General features: G+C 35.7%; 1 protein-coding gene across 3 annotated transcripts in view; it reads right to left on the bottom strand.

The window, feature by feature from the left end:
• The window catches only part of NEBL (nebulette), a 257,642-nt gene that overhangs the window by 21,297 nt on the left and 212,488 nt on the right, over positions 1–23,857 (bottom strand). The window contains exons 17-24 of one of the 3 annotated variants that reach the window (XM_035545547.1): positions 23,041–23,133; positions 19,105–19,197; positions 18,630–18,721; positions 16,702–16,795; positions 14,222–14,326; positions 12,899–13,070; positions 8,879–8,971; positions 7,768–7,896 (exon numbers count right to left, since the gene is read on the bottom strand). In XM_035545547.1, coding sequence (XP_035401440.1) covers positions 7,768–7,896; positions 8,879–8,971; positions 12,899–13,070; positions 14,222–14,326; positions 16,702–16,795; positions 18,630–18,721; positions 19,105–19,197; positions 23,041–23,133 — 871 coding nt within the window. The remainder of the gene's footprint in view (positions 1–7,767; positions 7,897–8,878; positions 8,972–12,898; positions 13,071–14,221; positions 14,327–16,701; positions 16,796–18,629; positions 18,722–19,104; positions 19,198–23,040; positions 23,134–23,857) is intronic. The other 2 variants (XM_050709174.1, XM_035545546.1) reach the window with 2 other exon arrangements.

Below are 23,857 nucleotides of genomic sequence, written 5' to 3'. Positions count from 1 at the left end.
ATAATTTAAGGTATCTTATAGGTACCAAACAGATACGCATGCACTTGTGCCCATATTACATACACAGAGAAATATTTAGTTTAGTTCAAAAATATTACAATAGGTTTATGGGAAAGGTATTTGTTATTCAACTGCAAGCACTTGTAAAACATTACACACTTAAGAACAGAAATATGATTACCAAGGTGAAAAAGCATAAATTTTTACTATGATGCTGTTGTGTGGAAAAAAACTTTTTCCCACAAATTAGCTTTCAGGTTGGCAAACCTCTGAGTGTTTGCATGTAAAAGGGGCAAAGCCAAAGCACCACCTAGTCTGAAATAAAAATAAAAACTCAGAAACAGATCTAAGAGTCTGGTGGATAACAGAAGTGTCAATGTGACTTTCACCAAGAGAGAGTCCACAGTACTGTTTTGATGTGTTCAGCCTTCTGATACACTTGAAAGGGGACAAGAAACCCACAAACCACTTTAGTTCTTCCTGTGAAATCTACAACTCCTCTCTCTCCAAATGCCGTATTTGATTACCAGACTCTAGCAAACAACATTATGGAAACAGAGTTCAGCTTCCTAACATAAAAGAACCATTCTTCCTGGTCTGCTAGAGGAGAAAACGTAACTGCTGTGTCATTCTGCTTGACCTCCTAAAACATGTTGACCACCTAAAACATGTAAAAATGACAGAGTTCAGCATCTGAATAAGAATGTGAAGAAGGGTGAAGGCTTTCTGCCCTGTATTCCTGCACGTGGAGATGGAAGACAGACCTCTATATTACAATATAAAAAACAGTCACATACTATTTCCTTTTTTTTTTTTTTTGACTTGTCTTTTAGTAATGGTGAATTTTCCACCCTCATAACTGTGGGGACTTTTTTTTTTTTTTAATAAAAAAAAGGTGGCAAGAAGACAGCAATGAAAGGAAACCAAATTCTGTTTCCTTTCCTTTTCCACCTATTGGCACAACAGAAGAATAATACCACAGTCCAAACACAAGCAGACATCTTTAACCACATACAAGGGAGCATCTCTGCAAATTCGGCATGTGAGATGCAGAGGCTTCTTGCTCAACTTCATCAGAATGTTTGTCTTCCGACCAGACTAACTAGGAGCAGAAGTAACAGCATAGTTTCTTGCTCTAGGAGTTTCTGTGGTACATGTGGTTGGAGTTGATGATCTTGCCTATTTTTATTTTATTTTTTTTAATCTATATGATTCTGTGATCCTATATGTGTGGATGTCAAAGCCTGAAGCAACTCCTACAAACAAACATTTTAGAAACAGAGCCACAGATATGGTGTGTGCTAGGGTTAGAGAAGAAGACATTCTTGAAATCAGTGTTTAAAATGTCAGTGTCATTCTGACAGCAATGTTGTTAGTGATATAAAATAATATATACTATATTTTGCACTGATCAAAATTTGCTTGGTGCAGGGCTGCGTTCAGACTACAGTTCAAACAATAGTACTTCTAACAGCCTACAGCATTTTCCTGCCTCAGTGAGGAAAGGAGAAAGATAACCCCTAGAGTCCAAAGAAAAGGAGGAATGGGGGGGCAGCAGGCTCAGCTGCTCTGAAGCCTTTCTTCTTCAGAAGGCTCATATCACACAAGGAGGATATGCCACTAGGGAGATAAATTAAAGGACTTACTGTTTCTCATTGACTTTACTCCCATTTCAAGCTATATAAAGACTTCAAGACTTTAAGTACCTATACGCCACAGGAAAATACTGTAGTACTGTTCTACAGTCTTTATATACTTTGGAGTCAAATTGCCACCATGCCCATTTCCCATACTTATTCCTCAAAGGTTGATTGCAATAATCTTTTTTGTGGATCTGACCCATTATTATGTAGTATCAGTGGAATACCTAATACTAATTTTCAGTTTTCTCTTAAAAACCTACAGGTTACTTTTAAGGTTGATAACAAAAATTTAAAGTCTATCAAGTTATAAGTGGAATTTTATGCTCTGTTGAAATTTCTGTACTTGGATTACCAGTGTAATAGGAGGAAGCTTCCCAGGTAAAGGAAAAGTGAGGAAAAGACCTGAGTGTTAGCAGCTGACCCCTTTCATCAGAATAAAGGAAAGAAGACCTAAAACCTCAGATCATGGCCTCTTTATGTTAATTCTCATTACTTTTCTGATGACAGGGGAACAGAATCTTAACAGCTTAGTCTGAAGGAGGAAAACCTAAATAATGGACATGTAGCCAACCAGCAACACACTGATTCCAGAACACATGGAATCTTCGCATTAATTTTTAAAATGCAGCAGAGGGCACTTGAACATTCTTTCCTAACATCCACAAAGGTTTCCTACATGACGCGAGCTTTTTGGCATACAGTAAACTTATCTGCTGACTTCTGCAGACTGAGTTCTATATAGGTTTTAAGATAATATGATGATGAAATCATGCTTTTTCCCAGCAGAGTAACAACGCATCAGTGAAAGGAACTGATAGTCACCCCTCACTTTTTTCCACCTACAGACTAAATACAACTTGAAATAAGAGTAAAGGGACACTTTAATAAACTGAAAAATTCCAAACATATAGTAAGGAAAAACATATACATCATGACCATATACTAATGCATACAAATTAAACTAGAAATTAAAAGGAAATAAAATATTTTTTTAAAAGAAAAAAAAAAAGGAGAGCCAAAAACAAAAGGGGAGAAAAGCAAGCCAAAAGGTTTCAACTAAAAATGAAAAAATGGTACATCAGGGGAAAAAAAAATGTTTAATTCATCTATAGCAGGATGTTCACTGAGACCATTTTAAACCTTCAGACTGAAAACAAAACTTGGTAATATTTAAATAAAATCCTGTTGATTTAAATCAAAGAAAAATAGGAGACTGCTAAACAGAAAGCCCCAAAGAAATACAATAAATTGAAAGATAATTAAAATAAAAACTGAGAGAAGGAAAAATATTGGAAAGTGAAATGAAAACATCCTGCAGTTGAAACAGGATGGAAAGAAAGCAGCACAAATGGACTTTGATAACTAAAACAAAAGGAAGAACCTTAAGGAAAATACTTTCACTGAAGTATAACGAAAACAAAATGTGCACACAAATTGTTGCATAATGAGAGAGAGAGAAAAAAGATGAAATAACAGTGATGTTCCTCCTGTGCACATGGATCTCCTCATTCCAAAAACATTAAGAGGAATTCATCATCTCCAAATAAATGAAAGAACGCACAAAACAGGAGTGACAAAAATAATGGTAGCCCTAGTAGCAGCACCATAACTCATCTGTTATCATCTGGTCAAACATCAGGAAACTTTGTGGTAGTGATACACAAATGTGCACAGTCACTTCCCTGCCATCATGGCAAAGTCTGGAATTTGTTGCAGTAGTATCTCAGTGACCCCTGTAAACACAAGATAATGTAGGTCAGCTCCCTTAATTACAAATTTCTGTGCACTCAATTGCTTAACTAATCCTAAAACAGACTACCTAACTTGACTAATCCTAAACCAACCCAGAAATAATTCTGGTTGCAGCTTTTTTTTTTTTCTTCTTTGCTTGCTGTGTATAATGGGCTTGAAGAAAAATACAATTAATCTTAAAGGTTTACTTGCAGCCTTCACTTTATCTTGCCACCCTTTGTCTACACCTGGACACACAGCTTTGAGCAAATCAGCTCAGTTTCTGTGATTGGCACTAGAATGTATACCACAAATTCATTTCCATGTCTTACATCCTACCACATGTAATACTCATGTGTTAACAGTCCCTTCCCTGCCCCAGTCTTCAGAGATGGAACTACTAAGAATATATATGTAAAGCGTTCTAAAATAAAAAGCCTTTAAAAAAAATCTCCAAAATTGTTTTAAACTTGTGTTGCTTTCAGGGATTTTTACTCTTGCCTTTGGGGGAATGGAATTAAACAAAATAGTCATGAGCCATGGATGGTATGAGCTAAATGCCAATCTCACTTACTGCAGTTACCAGCAGGAGATGGTAGATTCACTGTTAATTTGCAGACCTTAAAATAGAAGATATCTTTCTAGAAATGCATGCTTCTGCACAGTCTGAGAAACACTGTAGAGACTATGAATATGAGTCCAATTAGGTGACAGCTACGTTCCCTTCTGACACCGAAAAATACATAATCATATGGACTTGGGGGTTCTGGTGGATGAAAAGATTGACAAGAGCTGGCAGTGCATGCTTGCAGCCCAGAGTGGTCAGCAGGTCAAAGGAGGTAATTGTCACCCTCTGCTTTGCCCTTGTGAAGCCCCACTTCACAAGTGGGAGTGCTGCATCCAGCTCTGGGGCCCCCAGCACAAGAAGGACATGGATGTATTAGAATGAGTCCAGAGGAGGGCAACGAGGATGATCGGAGGGCTGGAGCGCCTCTCCTATGAAGAAAGGCTGAGAGAGCTGGGGCTGTTCAGCCTAAAGAAGAAAAGGCACTAGGGAAGATTTCATTGCAGCTTTTCATTACTTAAAGGGGGCTTATAAAAAAGATGGAGAGCAACTTCTTACTCAGGCAGATAATGATAGGACAAGGGGGAATGGTATTAAACTAAAAGATGGGAGATTTACATTAGATATTATTAAGAAATTATTTACTACGAGGGTGGTGAAGCACTGGAACAGGTTGCTCAGGGAAACTGTGGATGCCCCATCCCTGGAGGTGTTCAAGATCATGTGGATGGGGCTTTGAGCAACCTAGTCAAGTGGGTGGCAACCCCCCATGGCAGGGGTTAGGAACAAGGTGATCTTTAAGGTCCCTTCCAGCCCAAGCCATTCTACGGTTCTATGACTCTAGCTGTTTGTTTTTTTTTTTCTCTACAGTGTTCTGCAAAGATTGAACTGTCTAATCTGTCTTCATAAACAAAAATAAATCTCATATCCATACATCTCCTTTTCCTTCTGACTAAAATAATCTGAAAGACCTTCCCAAAATTGACAGAATAGCTGCATGTCTGACAAGTTGTAACACCAGTGTTAAAAACAGGATTTAAAGAGAAATTATTAGCTTCTGTTCCTCTTTAGGCAAGCTGAAAATAAATACTTGAAAAACAGCTGAGAATTTTGTAAGAACTAATGCGGCACCCAACTGTTTCTGAGAGGTGCTACAGAATGGCTTGCAGGAAAAAGGGAAATTTTTGTTAGGGTGGCAATTAATTACAGAGCATTTAGGCAGACAGGAAAGCTCTAGTGCAACACCTTCTGTCCAGAATGGCAGACCTTGACCTTGTAATGTACTGACAGAGAGGAGTTGCGAAAAAAGGACTGAAAAAGCTGAAAAGTAATTTCAAATTGAACATCAAAAGGAAAGTTCAGCACCTGCATCAGCCTCGCTGAAAAGTATTAACTATTGGTTCCTATCTGTCTTTACCTGCAGTAGTCTAAATGAACAAGTATTTTCCCAAACTTACATCATGCAAATACCTAGAGATTTTGGAGATTTTGGAGGAAAAGCTCCAGGGGAAGAACACTTGACTTAGCTTAACTACATAATCTAAAATAACGGTCAGGAAAACAAATAGGAAGAAGTAATTCTAGTGAGCAATGTTAGAAGCCCCTATATGATGTTGTAACTGAAATGCACCAAAGACAAGAGAGTGAGTTATTTAGGTCTAGATAAGCCTTTAACATCTGGTATGAAGCCAGGAACCCAGCTAAGGGCTGGGAGAAGTGGCTAAGGAACGATTCCATCAGCAGCGGCAGTGCACTGGTGAAGACTAGCATATCCAGAACAAACTGGCAATTGAACAACATAGAAGCAGAAAAGATTATGAAAGCAAGGCTGAAGACACATAGAGGTTACAAAATTGATTACAGGTGTCCAACTGTCTTTCATGTTGGTGCTCCATCAGGTCAAACAATCTCCTGTAAGAAAAGCTACTAGAGCTAAAAGTACAAACTCTGTGAGAAACAGCCATGAAATCTTAGCAAAGCAGACTTGGTTCTCATCTAGAGAGACTGTATAAAGTTCAAGGGCAAACTGACCTTGTGGCAATATAATAAATGATAGTTTTTACAGAATGCTGCCATGAAAATATCGATATTTTTGACCAAAGATACTATATTCTGAATGCATTCACAGAAATGGCCCTTTCTTGTAAATCATTTAGATTATGTCAAATTACTTAGCTCTGACATTTATTTCTCCGATACAATGGGAATTGTCTACCAGTACTCAAACCCTGGCTAGCCAGCTGGTTCAAAAGCAGAAACAGTGTCTTGCTAAAACATGTTGATCCTGGTAAGGATCTATTCAACACATCACCATAACAACAGATTTTAAAAGACACACAAAAAGAAATCTTGTTAATGCCAAAACAACCAGAAAAATAAAGCCTGCTTCCTATTCTTGATATGGCAAGTAATAAAAATACCTGTTAGCAATCAAATCAAGCTGACAAAGCAATGTTAAAATGGTTGGAGTAGAGCCAAAAGATCAGAATAGGTATTTAGGACAATATGCACTGCACTGCAAAGGCCACTTCACACCAACACAGGAAGAGACATAAAAAACAGCAAATGAGCATGTTTACTATAAGCTATTAAAAGAGTTGGGAATTAAGTTAAAATATCAAATAAAGATTGACAGACATAAGGGAATGATCCTCTGTCAAAGACATGTATTTCTTCATACATTCAGTCAGTTCTTCAGTCTGAACACTTTCTTACTCACCTGTTCTTAACCAGAACTGCTTGTATGTATTTACGCAGCACCTAACATAATGTAGACTCCCTATACTCTAGCAACAACCATATTACTCTGGCCAGTGGGAGAAGTTAAACAGGGGTCCACAACTGAGATGCCTTAAAGCATGGGTAATTCAAGGATTCCAGACAACTAAATAGTAGCAATAACTTTAACATCTTCTAAAGAGAAAAAATAGTAACCTTTTGAATACGATTTTCAATGCACCTTCTTCCACAATCAAGAAGTAGAAATTGCACAACTATTTTTAAAATATATATACTTGCATAGAATGCAATGTTTCTGAACATTTACAATTCACCAGTCAAGTCTAGTACACACTGTAATTCCACTAGAATGACTAGACCCTAATCCGTCATCTTCATAAATTCTGTCTTAATCTATGGCATCGAACAGATGCAAGATGTGGTTTTGTACCTGGGAAAGCAGGTTTGCCAAAATATTCTAATATTAATACATGCAAAGCAATATCAGACTATATAAACTTCCCTGCTGAATATTAACTCTGCTCCCAAACTGCTGAGCGTGTAAGAAAACTTTCATATGGGAGAAAGTTGCCAGTTTTTCCTATTTTTATACTTTTCCTTTTAGGATGGAAATGGAGAGCCACAAAAACCTGAAAAATTTGATATTGGAAGAAGTACATGAGTGAATAAAATGCTATTATATGGTTGATTTGCTCACTAAAAAGCACAAGTTAAATTTATTTTTTTCAGTTTAGAGATGTATTTTTTCAGTTATATTGTGTCTTTCCAGAGGAAAAAAAAAAATCCAATTCATGCAAGTTTTGCAAAAACACAATACATCTTCACTTAAGCACTGTAAATGAGAGTTAGTAGGGGTTTTGGACTCACTCACTTCCTAAAATGGGCAAAAAGAATACATGATAAAGCAAAATGTCATGCAAGAAACTGTGTGAACTGGAGATTTTGCTTTGCTTCCTTAATCAATCAGTGCAATAGCTTACACAGTTTCTAATGATTTGTGACTGTACAAGGGTATTGAGTTAATACAGGCCTGTGAGGTCTCAGTACACTGATAGTGTTATTAGTGAAAAACGTGGGAATGAGGGCTACCTCCTTCGTCAGATGGCCTTGTTATCTCACTGCAGTATGAAAAGGTAGGGTTCGTGTCAGAACCATCTGATTTATAATCTCCCAAACTTGTAGAATGCAAGTACTGCTTACTGTAACGGCTTGCTCTTTCTACAAAAGTAGAAAGAAATAGAATCACAGTAAATATATGACTGAAATGAAAAGCAAAACAATAAAAATCACAACCAGTAACATTGATATTCATACACTGATAGTGTTTAAATTAGAGAAAAATGAATCATGCACAACTTTATATCCATTTTTGAACGCTATTAGTTCAGAAAGTTGCTTCAAAATCAAACAACTAAGATTGTTCTCTGCTTTAAAAGAATAGCAGAAATGGCAGGATATTAAAAAAAAAAGGGAGACAGAGAGAGAGATAAGATGACATATATGAAAATTTCCAGTGGAAAATCAAAATGTCCCTTTCTTTCAGCATGCATACAAGTGCACGTAGAAGTACTGCTGTAGGACATTCAAAATAATATTTAAGATTCCACCTCCAGTACCAAAGAAAATACGCACGCAAAATTAAGCATTCAAAATAAATACATCTGGGGGGAAAAAAATCTTGTTGAGCCAAAACATTGCTGCATATCATTACATTAACTTCCCTCCTTTTCCATCTATCCTTATATTATTAACAAAAATAAATGATTATCCTTGGAACGGTAAACACTAGCATAAGGCATAATATCATGTGCCATATAAGCAAAATGTGCACAGGAAAAAAAATCAATTTCATAAATATGTCACCTATATCTCTGAAATTTTAGTAAGGTCTAGCTATTTTAAAATCCTACTCATAATGAGGACAAAGAAGGTCAATGCTTTCTAAGTGACTATTTCTAAGTGGTATGAGTAATTGTTGTTTAGCATAAGATTTCTTTCACTATTTCTTATCTGCACGTGATAACAGCTTGAGTTCCTATAAAACACTGCTATAAAACAGTCATATACATACATATATATGAAAACAAAACATACATATAAAATATATGGCTGGCATATTGACCAGAAAATTTACTGTATCAAATTTGTTCATAAACAAAGAAAAAGCTGATTTGGTGAAAAGTCAGGATATAAGCAATACCAGAAAGCATATGCAGACTCCTAGACTGAATATTGTCCTCCAGAGGATCAATGTCGAAGATGGAGCCAGGATCTGTGCGCCAAACTTTAAGATCTTTCCCCAAAGCATAGAAATTATAAGACAAACAAACAACAAAGGAAGTAAAAGTATGAAAGCAGTGAGTTTTAACAATTAGTGACTAATTTACTACTTTCCTTCATCTAGAAATTAACTAAAAGATCTAAATATTCACCTGAAAGGACTACAAAACATGAATTTCCATCTTAAAATACTTGGTGCATCCATTTTAAAGTGCTGACATTGTTTTAAGGAGACTTTTTTTCCTCAATTTTTGTTTTCCTTTTCTAAAGATGATTATAGTATTTTCTTAAGTCTAAATAAATGGAAACAAGTTAAATATCACATACCAGCAATCTTTTCCACAGCAGAACCAGAATCATCAGAGCTGTGTGATTTCCCCAGCCCACTAACAGCATCCTTCGTCCATGTCTACAGCTGACATTTGTAATACAGACCTACGAGCCTAAGGCCTCTTTTGCATACAGCAGAGATCAAGTCAGCCGACTAAGCAGAATTATGGGCATAGTTCATCTCATCCAAAATAAACATCTAAAATTTGCTCAATTCATTTAAGCTCAAAAGGTTTGCTGTTGTTGTTGTTTCGTCTTTCCTTATCAATACAAAAAAAGAAATGAACCAAGGTGACAAATTCATCTGTAGAAATCTACACTTTAGACATCTACAGTTGGGTAAGATGAAGCCCACTGTTGATCTTAACTAGTAATTCTCTTTGTCTTCCAAATATTCTCTGTTTCCTGGGACACAGACTTAATGTTGATCCACTATCTCAGTATTGAAAAGCATTTTTCGAATTCATTCAATTCAATAACAGTCATAATTATAAGACCTTTAGCTTTAATTCACACAAATAAATTATTAACATATCTTGAATCCACATCTGAACTGGATATTGAAAGAAATGGAGTCCATAAGAAATAAATAATTTCACATCCAAGCTCTAGTTATAAACACAGCATAAGTTGAACACAGATTCAACCATGGTTTTAATAAGCTTTTAACAAACAATTAGTGTTGTACAAGCTAAGAGGAAGCTTATAACAAATGCATAATCAGCTACAGTGTGACTTTTTGATCTACTCAATACAATCTGTAATATATACAATTCATAACCGCTCTGCCTAAAAATATAATAATCATTTAATCACTCCAAACAAGTTTAAAATAAAATCTTGATGTAAAGTGCAATCAATTAAAGCGTAAATAAATCAAATCACACCTTTTTATTATTGGTTTGCATCTCAGGCATACCTGTCTTCAAGATTTACTCAATGCAATGGAAGTGGGAAAAATAATCGTCTTCCCAGCTTGGTCCTTTTGCTGGTTTGAGTGGTACAAAGCTAAATAATGGGTTGGTAGGAAAACAGGACTATGGGGACCCCAAATATGTCATGTTTCAAATGATTAATATCTTAGAGGCAATGGAAGGAACAATCAGAGGAAATAAATCCCATGGCTTTAGAACAGATTCAATGTATGAGCATTATGTGTTATCTATTGCAACTCCTGCAAGGTGAAGCATAGTGCTAACTCTGTCTTGACAAGATGAATAAAAGCCAATGTACAATCTTTTGATAAACTATGTGTTAGTCCTAATGATGATAAATTATGCAACTACATAAAGCTCTGACAGGCGCAAGAGGGGTGGGAGGAACTGGTGAGTGCAAAGCTTTTCCTGTTTGATCATGTCTTGGTAAGTAAAAGCTTAATAAGTATGACATCACGGCAGCATCAGTGCAGCAGCCATTGATTTTATCTGTCTTTGTAAATCTGAAATAACATAGATAAAATCAGAACCTTGGTAATTTATAGAACTTATCAGTTTTAACATCCTGGTAACTTATGCCAGTTTAAAATATCCTTAAACTCACATGAGAATCATGAAGCCTCTTTTGTCACAGATTCAAAGCTCAGATAGATTAATATATCTTGATGACTTTAGAATGGCTTTAGCATGGTTAAAACTAGTGCGTATTTTCCAGAGCACAAACATTAATTTTAACAATCAAGCAAATCAAGCATTTGAAAAAAGTTGTTACAGCGTCACTGATAATACTTTAAAAGAATAGCCAGATGGATTCTAACACAGAAATACTTCTCCTAACTGGATGAACTTTTATCACCTAAGAAAAAAATCAAGAGAGTCATAGTTGTTGTTTTTTTTTCAGTGAGCAGTTGTTTTTTTCCGGCTGCCAAGGAAATTCCAAGAACAGGGAGCTCACTGCTTCTTTTTAAACGAGAAGATATTATAACTGCTGTTCACTCTGAAAAACCATTAGGTAAAATATCATTGGATATTAGGCTCTCAGGTTTGTCATGGCCTATTTCCTTTAAATAATTGCACTATTTTTGCGGTTTGGTAGGTACAGAGAACTAAGAATTTCTCTGTGTTTTGATACTCTTTAGTTGATACAGAGTACTAAAAAATAGTAATATTTCAGTCACATAGCTCAAGAATTTCTCAGGGAAGTTCTTAATCCTAATCAGTTTGAACTAGCAAGCCTTCAGTTATTGAAAACAGGGCTGCACTCATGATTTCCACCTAGGGCTACTGTACAAATGCAGTGCAGCATAGTCTAGGGGGTTTGAAGCATGCACCAAACTGTACATTAAAGTGCAATTTTACAGGAGCTTTTCTTTGGCTGTACCACCTCTAGCTATGGAAGTGACACATTTGATCCAGTGCTTGGGTCTGTACAGACAATGATTTAACTGAACAAAGTGTTGCCCTAGATCCAGACTATGTGGACCTCTAAGATTTGCATGGTCTTAAAAACATCAGTAGCTTCCCTGGACAGGGCTCTCTAAACCCCTACTTTTGACAAATTCCCTCTGATGGAAGGCTGGAGCTACAGGCATATAAAAAGTGGCCATACAACAGGAAAGAAATACACTTCTCAAAATAGTGGAAACTCGTTTTGAGACTTTAAGGAAAAAGCTGAAGAAGTATCCATCAGGAATTAGAATAGATAGTTAACCTTATTTTAGGCAGGAGGATGGACTGTATGACCTACCAATTACTCTATTTCACTTGTAGTTTCTGTTACTTTCTGAGAGGTAGACTTAAAGTCAATCGTTATTACGTATGAAGGATTTTAGAGTGCTACTTCAGGATGATTTTCCCTGTGCAGACACTCAGTTGTCAATACTGTTGTAAAGCACAGAAAAGCAGAAAAACACACCAAAAGAAAAATGTGTAAAAATAAATGTTAGGTTGACATTTCCTTCACCATAGCAGGCTTGCTTACTTTTAAAAGAATTCAAATATGCATTTTCATTTTGAACTACTGTTTGTTATGAATACCTCAGATGACACCTTCCCACAATTATTTGTCTCCTAATACAAAAGTAGTCTGTATTCTAGCTTCATACATCTGGTCTTATCTTGGATCATCTTTTAGAGCATCACTTCTGAATGCTATGGTGTTTGGCTCACCAGAGATCTATCAAGTTATTGATGAGTTACGTCTTGTGCTACTTTGAAAGCTGTATGTAATTCCAAAACACGAGGTACATGGGCCATGTATAGCTCTAGAGAAATAGCTGACCAGTGTAGGGGGAAATCTGAACTGGTCTGCAACATCAAGACCTTGCAGAACCACCAATTTAACTATCTCTCTTCTACACAAAATAAAGATCAAAGCAGATATCTTGACTTTTATTGAAAAATCACTGTTTAAAAGTAAAGCAACAGTAATGAATATCCATATTTCACACGCAAAATAAATAAATAAATAGATCAAAGTATACCTATCATTCATTCCCATTCATTCCCATCTACTTCCCTAGAAGCTGGCATTGAACCAGTAGTTCAATACAAGTTTCACACTGAGAAAAGAGTGAAAATGAAATTTGGGAGTATTTTTTTCTTGGATATAATGGAGAACAGTAGTGAAGGCTTTCCCACAGTGTTTCGGATAGCAACATTATTTAACAACTTACCAACAATTATTCCAGGTCTTCTATCCATTTCAACTATATGTGGGTGCACACCTTTATATGCTGCATCACTCACAACTTGGGTGTTTTTCCGCACCCGCTCTGTTACAGGATCATCTACCACTGGGGTGAAGCCTCTGCCTTTTGTCTTCTCAAAATCTTCATGGTATTTCACCTAGGAAAATAAAATAAGAATTACATTATTCCCCAGGCTGCAATTGACAGCAAATGGTTAGTCTGTGCAAGAATGCATAACTGTTTGCTTTAAGCACTTATATTCTTTGAGTTTTGCACCATAATAGAATTGCTATACATATGAGGTAGAAGAGACTCAGCAGGCCATCCAGCTTGTCTCCCTGACCTGATTTCTTGATATTTTATTATCATTTTTGCATTTGTTTTACATTGCCACTGAATTAGACATTTACTCAAGGAGCAAAGTATCATCTTATAGTAACATAAATCATTGAGTATAACAGGAAAAGCCCTCAGGAGGTCATCTGATCCATCCCCTTCTCTGAGATAGGACATCTCTCTGGTGATGTAGACAACTACATCTGTCAGTAAAAATGTTCCAGCAGTATAGTTCTTAAGAACTCAAGTATTTTCATTCACTGCAAATTTTGATGCTATGCACAGATTCATAAAAAAGGTACTCAGGTACTTTTTTGTCCTTTTATTTTATCATATGCCAGTTGGCTTTAAACAAAGGTTTTTAGGAATAAAAATTGCACTTATTCTAAGCAGCCTGCTTTCAAAAAATAAAAAGAAAGAAAGAAAAAAAAAAGAAAAACAAAGATGTTAGGGTATAGTGTTATATAACCAAGTGTTGGAACAAAACCAGTATTAGTAAGAGTTATAAAGGTAGTACCCCCGATTATGCATATTTACTTTTTTAGTCTTAATCATCAAAGATTTAAAATTGACAAACATTCTCACACAAGCAGATGCACACAAAACTCATTCCAAGAACAAAAGTCACGCAGAAACTAGGAACGTGCACAGGCACATGGTGAAGTGTGTCACCTAATCCAGTCAAACTGTGTGATGCTCAAATGAGTTTGTTTTTTAAAGAAACAAAAACAACAACAACAACAAAAGAACAGACATTTAACTGTTAGAAAACTGTTTATTAGTATTTTGAAAATGTTCATTACAGTCATATGCAGTTAGCAAACACTCCCTCAACAGGCATAAGAAGAAAATATTCTTTCCATACTTGAGCAGAGAGTTTCATTAGTTACCTATATTAATGGAAGGCAAAATCCAGTGGAAGTCAAGTGCCATTCCTTAGTATATTCTAGTTATAAGAAGAAGGTACCCTACCATTGAGATGTTGTTTTGTGTTTCTTTGACATGCCTTAGCTCAGGTGTGTCTAGAATCACACTACGTCTACCTTTCATCTGCCTCTGATCACTGCTGTACTTCACCTGCAAAACAGCAACAACAGCATACATGAAGGTTTTGTTTACAGTAGAAGGTATGGTGAGAACCACGCTATGCAAAAGCATCTTTTCCAAATCATAATGCCCAGAATTCTTCTGTTTTTTTTCTTTACACTCATTTTCTAGTGACCTTATTTCAGAGGGACAATACAGATGGGCTACTGTATTGATAAGGCCAAAGGACATGTTTATTCCATCAATCAGTCAAAAAAAATCATCGTTACCCGCAAGCTGAAACACTTGGCTGTTTTAAGGCTGGTAAGTGAAATAACTCATTTATCAACAATTAACTGGTTATTAGTTAGGGTCAACATAATAATAAAATACCACTGTGACTTCTCTTGGACATCTTTAAAACGTATTTTTGTGGCTGATGACAACACAGACAGACACAGATTCTGTCCTCAGTCTGCTTCCAGGTTGGGATTAGCGTAAGAACCCCTAGAACCCTAGGGAATTCAACTGTTATGAGCAGGGTATTGCTTTGGCAGCCTTCTTATTTCTGTTTGGAAGCTGGCTTTTGCTAGTAGCACAAAAACAACGTCTGGGACAAATCTGAATGTGCTATATTGTTTTCAATGAGAATATTTGGACTGTTTTGTGCAGCAGTAAGTACAAAACCTCCTATGTCACATTTCTCTTAATTAGCTTCTTCTGTGGCATTTTACAGACTTGTACTAGAAGTATAGAAGCAAGGTTAATTACTGGGGGGGGGGGAGGGACAACTTAAATTTGTAAACCATAAAAAGTAGTTGGTTCTACTTGCCCAGAAGAATACACCTCTGCATTTTCTTCTGGCTCAGTGTGAATCTTACAGTATAAACTTCATTGTCTTTTTGTGTCATTGTTTAATTAACAGTCTCTTTTAGCTCCTACTTTGTACTTGTAACCTGTGTATTGAACGTTAGTAAATATTTTAGATTTACATACACATTCACAGTCAAACTATTACTCCTGAAATCAGTTGTGCAAATCTATTTCAATGCGCATTTGTCATGAGAAAAACCAAGTAAATTTTCAAAATTTAATGAATATATTAGTGAGTACATTGGTACCAGATCCTCATAAAAAAAAATTCAGATTGCCTAACTCCCCCCTTAAAATTACATATCAGCTAAGCACAGCACACCTTTGAAAATATGAGCCTTGGAGTAATGCACAGAGAAACAGATATACATAGTATTGCACATTCTTAAAAGCCTTAATTAAACAATTAATTTTCTCAGTAAATATATGCAGTTTTTGAATGCTTTGTACAGCATTCTCTGGACAGAACAATTACAGCCAACATAGTTTATTTTTTTCAGCTACTGGTCATTAACATAGGTGAGTATTTATTCCTGTAAATCTTGAGAAACAAAGTGAAGCAGTCAATTGGAAAAAAAGCTTAATTTTAAGAAACGAAATCTTTATTTAAATTGTACAGTGGTTGGGAAGTTTCCCTCTTATTTTTAACAATGTACCTCAAAACTAATTGACAATTTACTAATTGGTAAACATGCATGAGCATTTTAAGAACATACTTATGACATATGTAGTTACTTAGAAGTCCAGATTCTTTGTCCTTAAACAAATCCATTGATAAACAAGAGCTACTTTATTCTTCACCCACACAGTCAGTTCTAAAGTATTCACTACTATTCATTCTCTTCTGCCACCTTGAGACAGTGGTTCTGCATGGAAGCCTGTTCTACTTATCATCTGTAGGGGTTTCGCCACTGATGTTTCAGTGTTGAGAACACAGACTGTAACAGAACTAGTCTGGTCCTTTACTTCACTGTGCTGCTTTGACTTCTTCCTTGCTCCTTATTAGTACTGTCTTCTGCTCCTTACACTACTGTGTGACAATGAATATGCCTCTCCCCCCCATGCCTCCAAAGGCAAGTATTATCAAAAAAAAAGCCAAGATTAATATAGTATCTTACCCTTCGGTGATTAATAATAGGATCTATTTAGGACTACTCTGCTCTTAATTAGGTGGCACGTTCCAGAGTGGAATGGATATGCTTCCATGCTCTGAATCACACACACACAAAAAAAAAAATCTGCACTAAAGTTAAAATCTCATTTCCTTTGCCCTTTCCCATAATTTACTCCTAAAATCTAGCAACTGAAACTTGGTAACAAGAGACAAAGGTTCTTGAACTGACCTCTTACATTTTTTTGTAAGAATAACCACAAGTCTGAATATTTTTGTTGCCCATATGTGCAGTCATGTATTCAAAGGACAAAAAAAAATCATTCAGAGGATGATGCAGTTGGATTCATTTGACACATCAAATCTAAATGGGAAAACATATCCTTGTTATATTCCTACAGTGACAGAAAATATAATTGACAAAAAGATTCAAACAACTTGCCGAGCTGATATTGTCTTGATTCTTCTTGACTCTCTCTATCTCAGGAGTGACACTCACAGCAGTAGCTTTGCCAGGCTGCTCTCTGTAGTGAACCTATTATTTAACAGGATAAAATGGTACATACTATGCCAGCTAAAGCAGTATCACATTGTATTACATTAAAATGTATGATTCAAAAGGTCACCCAGGAAACAAATGAAAAGCTAAAATGCATTTGAAGTTTATTAAAGCTTATAAAACTTGATTTTTGAAGCATAACCTTGAATTCTTTCTGTAAAGTCCTCTTATTAATGCATTTGTGTGAATATATACACACATACGCACACAACATCTTGACATTTACTACACAGGTCTTTGGCAGTACAGAGAAATATCTTATATTCAGAATGGGGTAAACTATAAATAAGGGAAGCAGAGCAAATGAAAAAAATGAATTTCAGCAATGCCCACTGTAAATGCTTATTTCTACACACATACACAAATTCCATAAGAATAACATCTACATTCTAATTTGTATACTTTGTATATTCAAATGTGATTAAACACAGTGGGTGCAATAGATCTGGACTGTAAACTGATTCCAACCATCTGTATTTCACCGTGTGTTTATTTAAATGTACTTTTCAGCTTAGGAATATCTATCCCCTCTATCACTTCTTAACAAATTACACTAGTAGCAATGATGCATTAAACGAATGGACACTCAAGACAGACCAGTATCTATAGAGGATAGATGTGGCATCGACAGACCAATCAGTCTGTTAATCTTGGCCCCAAATACAGGGAAGTCTAATATGGTGCATATTTAGTAAATAATCAGATTCTTGGATGATTTATGCCAATCAACAGTTTTATGAAGAAAAAGTGTTTCCATAAAAATCTCTTTTTTATGTGTGTTTGTGCATGTGTTTGTGAGTGAGTTCTTGCTTTTGTGTGGTAAGAATAACTGAGCTGATACATTATGCTAATAATTCTGCAGTGCACTGTGGCATCAACAATGTCCAAGCAATTGTCTTCCCACACAACACATCAACTGTCCACATCAACATATTCCAGCTGAAAAATCAGTGTCTTATAAAAGTGATGGTAAACTACCAAATGGATTAAAACTTACAAACTGACATTTGCAAAGGTATAATGATCACTTGGTAAAACAGGTTTGTTTGAACAGTGTGCATTTTAGGGGAACTAGATGCATCAACAGCAACCTGTAAATAAATAGCACACACTTAATTTAGAGGGACACTATTTTGAAAATTGTAACTCAGAATTAATTTGGGGAACATGGGTGAAAACATCCTAGGGAAACACTGTAGCTATTTGTGGACCCATGAAATATGGATGTCAACAGAAGTCCCAGCAAGGAGAAAGACTCAGTAACAAGGTACAACTTCAACAATGCAAGAAGGCAACACTGAATTCCAAAATTCCTTACCTTCTTCCACATGCTCCTACCAACAGCATGACTTTCTAATGATTATTTCAGCCGTTGAATAAACTCTGATAGGAAAGTTACTGAGGAGCCAGAAAGAGAGGCAAGAGAGCTGGAGTTTGAGTCCAACTGTAGCCTTTTTTTTATTTATTTATTTTAATTAAAGGCAAAAAAAAAAAAAAAAGGAAAGCCAGAAAAAAAGATACTGTTTAAAAAATGTATATATAAAAAAATAAGTTAAGGTTTCCTGCAAATATCCAAGACAGAGAATAAAGTTTCAAAAAATTGCAGCCATTTATTTAATTGAGTATGCGCTGCTTTATGTGCCATTTTCTGAACCAAGCAATGGCTTTTCTAATTGCTTCCTAAAAGAGAGTTTTCAGGTAATTCCATTTAGTTAGGCCCATGCCTAACTAAAGAAAGGGCACAGGCAGAACTTCTTACTCATCGTCTGCACGCAGCATTTATACAAAAGATTAAATAAGAGTAACTTCCCATGCTGACATTCTCTTGATTCCTCTTGACTCTTTCAATCTCCGGGGTGACACTCACAGGTGTAGCCTTGCAGAGCTGTTCTTTGTACTGAACCTAGTGAACATGGCATAAGATATTACGCAGAGACTTCCAAGTAACAGAAATACAGCAGTGTGTTAGAAATCATCAAAGAGCACACTGCATTTTGCTGGAAAATATTATTCCTTAGTAAACACACTCATCTTTCTTCATGACACTTAGTATTCAACCTCTCTTGCAGTTCCTCTATTTCAGAGGTAAACAACTTATACTTCAGCAGGAATACTTCATTCTCAATGATGTTAATCAAAGTGCAAGGCTAAAGAGTTATCTTCTTACCATTAGTTGATTAGTCTTTGTGAGCAAACAGGAACTAGCACAAACATCACAGATATATTCACAGAGGCACAAACACATTTAACACAGCAAAGACTGCAAGCAATGAAAATGGGGCACACATTGCTTATATTCTTCTGGTTTTCCTTGACTCTTCTTAGTTCAGGTGGATCAGAAATAGCTGTTGCATGCTGAATTTCTTCTTTGTATTTAATCTGCACAATAAATATTATAAAATATTAGCAACCCAAAGATATGGACAAGTACTCAACCACAACACAAGTTTTATAATCTGTCCCTTGCACGTACCACACAGCTAGACCAGACCTACCAACACTACTGACCTGAACAGGAATATTTAATTTCTGACAGAGACTACCGGGGTCTCAGACGATTCTTATTTGATAAGATGCAGCACAGAGTGCATATAAAAAGCCTTGTATCCTAAAACTGTTACAGCATAAACATATCACATCAGATTGTGGCTATGTTTATAATTGATGCTGCATATACTGCTTGGAGATCTGCATCACTCTGACAATGACTTGGCCTTGTATTGTCTTACATAGGAATCTATTAGTCCATTACAGAAACCAAACATTTCACAAATGTGTCCTCACAAGGGTGCATGGCCTTGAAGTCCGGTTGAAGTTCTCTGAAAACATACACGGACACGTTATAAAGAATGCAGATGTTTGGATGGATGATACCTTTGAAGATGCTGTCATATTTACTGATGTTTTGCCACATCTATTCTGAACAGCAGTATGTTTGGATATGTTAGACTCCATAGTTTGAAAGACACACAGAACTAGAAGAATTTCTTCAATTATACTCTATATGTACCAAAGTTTGAATTCAATCTGGTGAGAAAGAGTTGTGAGGTAGGTGTACGTGGTACTAAAAAGAAAGATGTCATATCTTCTGGTTTTCTATATGCTATCCAAGAGGGCCATCTTGGACAAATTAGTGCAGTGCCTTTTTCTTAGTCTGTTACTAAATACCTATCCAGTATTCAGTACCACTGTGGACACCATCATTAAAGAAATGGAAAATATTTTGACTAATGGAAAATACTTGAACATTTTGTATCACAGACATGCTGACAGCAAGGAAGTAATGAGTCTAAACTACCCTGGGTTCAGTTTAACCTCTGGAAGGATGCACCCATGCACAGGAGCACACCATTCTGCCCATCCTTCACCACCTTTGGCCTCTCCATTTTGTCTGTGGCCAAGCCCTTCTATACTTTCAGTTCCTCACCCCTGGTCTTTTTGTGTTTGTTTGGTTTTTTTCCCAAATCCATTGTACCAAATGTCACTTGCTAATTTTCAACTCTCTGCTCCAAGGCATGGTACTGCTGGAGGAAGCCAATTTTTTTTTTTTTTTTTAAACATGGACAAAATAACTTGTTTTTCTCTGGGGTCATTCTTGGAAGCCACTTTGGCTGAAATTTATAAATAAATTATTAAATAAATAAAACAAAAACAGCCCAAAGCACAGACCAGAAATGGAAAATTTCAGTCCAGACGGTTAAGGACTGGCAGAAGTATTAAACTACTGAAAACAGGGTCTTTTAATAGACTATTAGGTAAGCTTAAAAATTGGCAGTGTTAGTCCTTAAATGCTTCAACTGCTTGAGTTTTAGTCAGGCTCCAACCTTTTTGGTGCTGAGTGACATATCACAGGAGTTTCCTCATGGACTTCACACAAGCAAAGACACAATTACAATCTTTCCCCCAAAACCTTCTTTCTAGTGCTGTGTCCAGACCTTCCTGTTCCTCAATATAAAGAAGATTTTTTTTTAAAACCTCTTAGTTATTTGTAGCTTCTTGGTTCAAATTCAGTTATTGTCCATGGGTGTGATGCTTGCTTGTAAAGTTTTGTGAGATCTTCACTCCAACTATTTTGGAGGCTGACTCATCCTACCTACTCTTCACAACAGGTGAGATTAGATCAGCTATGTTGGCTGCCACCACCCTGTTTTTTAGGATGTGAAAACAGACTATTCTGAGATTTGTCTCCAATAGATGTAACCTTGAAAAATTTGATCGCTTTCAGAACATGATGCAATAGACTTTTTTTTTGCATGGTTTGATTGCAGGGTGACTGTTATTTTGGTCTGGTTTTTCTGATTTACTTGGGGTTTTTTGCACTGCTGATATACATCAAATTACACAAAGTTTCATCTAGCACAACAGTTTTAAAGCTGTCCTAAGTCCTTCTGGCTAAATTCAAAGATATGTGTAAGATGTTCAAATCTAATAGAGTGTAAATTGGTGTAATTTACCAATTACTTCCTTTGGGGCTCCTGTAAATTACACCATACAATAATTTCCCTCTTAGTGACAAATACTTTAAAAGTTTTTTTCACATTGCCTTCAAATTTGGCATTCTACCCTTTTAATAATTACTGTACAAGACTTAAGTAATCATAAGCAAACTACATGCAATAAAATACATTTTGTAAAATATTAGCTCTTCAAATAGGGTAAAGGCCATGGTATTAAACCACTAGGCTACCACTACAACCACTAACATATTTTATGTTTCTCTTGATATACTTTTGTTTAAGTGTGTTTACGAGCATACTGATCCCTCTTTCATATTCCTCTCATCACCATTGTTTAGGATTTCTAAAACAGCAGGAGCACTGCATACTATTTTTCCATTTCACTTTGAAGGGTATTGAGTAAAAAACATTAGAGTAAGATTACCCCTAATAAGCCTCTGTCTGCGTGAATGTGTGTGTGTGTGACTACTCTCAAAATATATGGCTGAGGTAACTGGAAAGGAGGTTTCTGTTTCTAGAACACCATTTCAAATCTGGCAGAAGGGGAAGGGGGAAAAAGGAAAGGGAAAAAAATAAAGGACAAAGGGGAGGTGGGAAAGGGGAGGAGGGGAAAGAAAAGAAACATTTGCAGAAGAAAAATAAGAACAAAAGCACCATCATTAAAAAGAAAATAAACAAACACAACCAACAGCTTCACAACCAGAAAAACTATTTCAAGATATGATATCTTGCACTGAATCTGTAAATTGCACAGTGACTTAAAACAAAAATAAAAAATGAAAAGTGATTGAGCAGAGAAAAATTCCAGGGAAAATATTATTTTTCAAAATCTTATCGAAACTCCCTACCTGGCCTTACTTTGTTGGGAAATGCAGTATTTAACAAGGAAATTATACTAAAATAGGTGTACCAAGTCCTTAATTTGGATTTCAGATAATATTTAAACACTATCTAGTGTCATTTGTATGTTACTTTCAAACTCTTTTTTTAAAATTTTATAATGATCAGAAACATCATAACAGAAACAACAGACTCCACAACAAAACTGAACAATGCCATTATGACTGTTTTCTTGCTCAACAGTTACTTTTCCTTTTTCCCCCAAGCTTTGCCGTGTATTTGCCATGTTACCAAAAGAACATGTCCTACTTGTTGAAAACTCTCATTTCGATATTTTACTTTTAGTTGACCACTAAAGTGCCAGAAACATTGGTCATCCACAGACAAGCAATACTATTTCAGAACTGGTTTCATCAGGTCCACAGATCAGCCTATCACCAGCACATATAGAGGCATAGACACTCCACCTTCTCATGTAGCTTGATTCTGGACATCCATTTTTCTCCTGAAGTGCAAATTGTAACAAATGCTGTGTAATATATGCAGATTACAGCAACTTTAAATATTTTCTTTTTGTCATACAATATTTTTCTAAATTGCAAATTATGACTGCAGCTCAGTCTGTCATATCAGGAAATATATTTCATGTTTCTCACTCTTGAAAAACAAAATTCTTTCCTCAAATATTTAGTTAAAAGTTTTTTTCCTATATTTTATCATGTTTCAGTTTGAAACTCTACCTTTGGACTCAGAAGAACACCACTAGAATGGAGCTTTATATCCAAAATCCAGTGGAGTGGTATTTGAATGAGAGGTGTAATATTAAGATGTAGAATTTTTAGTAAACAAAAGGATTTAAAAAAAAAAAAAAAAACAAGAACGACCATTTACTCATGTAAGAATAATTAATGTTAATAGCACTTACCGAACTAATATTCTGTTGATTTTTCTTTACTCTTTCAATCTCTGGAGTCTCTTTTACAGCTGTGCCAGCTCCTACTTCCTTCTTATAAAACACCTTCATTTCCCCAAAAGAAAAAGTAATTATAAGACTGTTAGCATTGCAAGTAGAAGTTCTCATAAAAGGGCTGGGCAATTTTCCAAGTTTCAAATTGATCTGACTATAAATCTTGCCAAGAAAGCAAATACTTTAATTTTTCATAAATCAGACCAATTATCAATAACTGTAATAACGTTGTTTGTTTTTAACTGTAAACCAGACAATCTATTATCATCCTTTAGAATGACCTCAGATATTTGTAAGTATTTGTAATGATAGCTTTATCTTTGGAAATAATATTAAAATTTAGATCATAATCTATAAACATTTAAAAATGCAACTTTATGCTTGAGTAATCTCACTGATTTCAATTTAATTGAACGTGCATGTACGTGCGAGATTTGAATTGCTTTTAATCTTCAGATCTTAAAACGCTCTGAGATGTGAATAGATAAAATTATTTCTAATTTAACAAACTAGAAAATTGACATATTCATGATTAAATAACCAGAAGAGCCAGAGCTGTAATCCAAGTCATGCAATTTTTAACTTCTGGTTTCAAGCCAGAAAGCTGAGGACTGCATCTACAAACAAAGCTCACTTCTGAAAAGAAACACATTTCTAGATCTCTATTTCAATTGTTTCAATAAAGGATAAAATACAAAGCACAACAGTAGAATAAATCATTCAGAGTTACTGAAAGAGACAGTAAATAACTGCTCCACAAATTCCAAATGTGGCT

The sequence above is a fragment of the Cygnus atratus genome, chromosome 2 (assembly GCF_013377495.2).
Source record: "Cygnus atratus isolate AKBS03 ecotype Queensland, Australia chromosome 2, CAtr_DNAZoo_HiC_assembly, whole genome shotgun sequence".
Lineage (NCBI taxonomy): Eukaryota > Metazoa > Chordata > Aves > Anseriformes > Anatidae > Cygnus > Cygnus atratus.
This window is presented reverse-complemented; position numbering and strand designations above follow the sequence as displayed.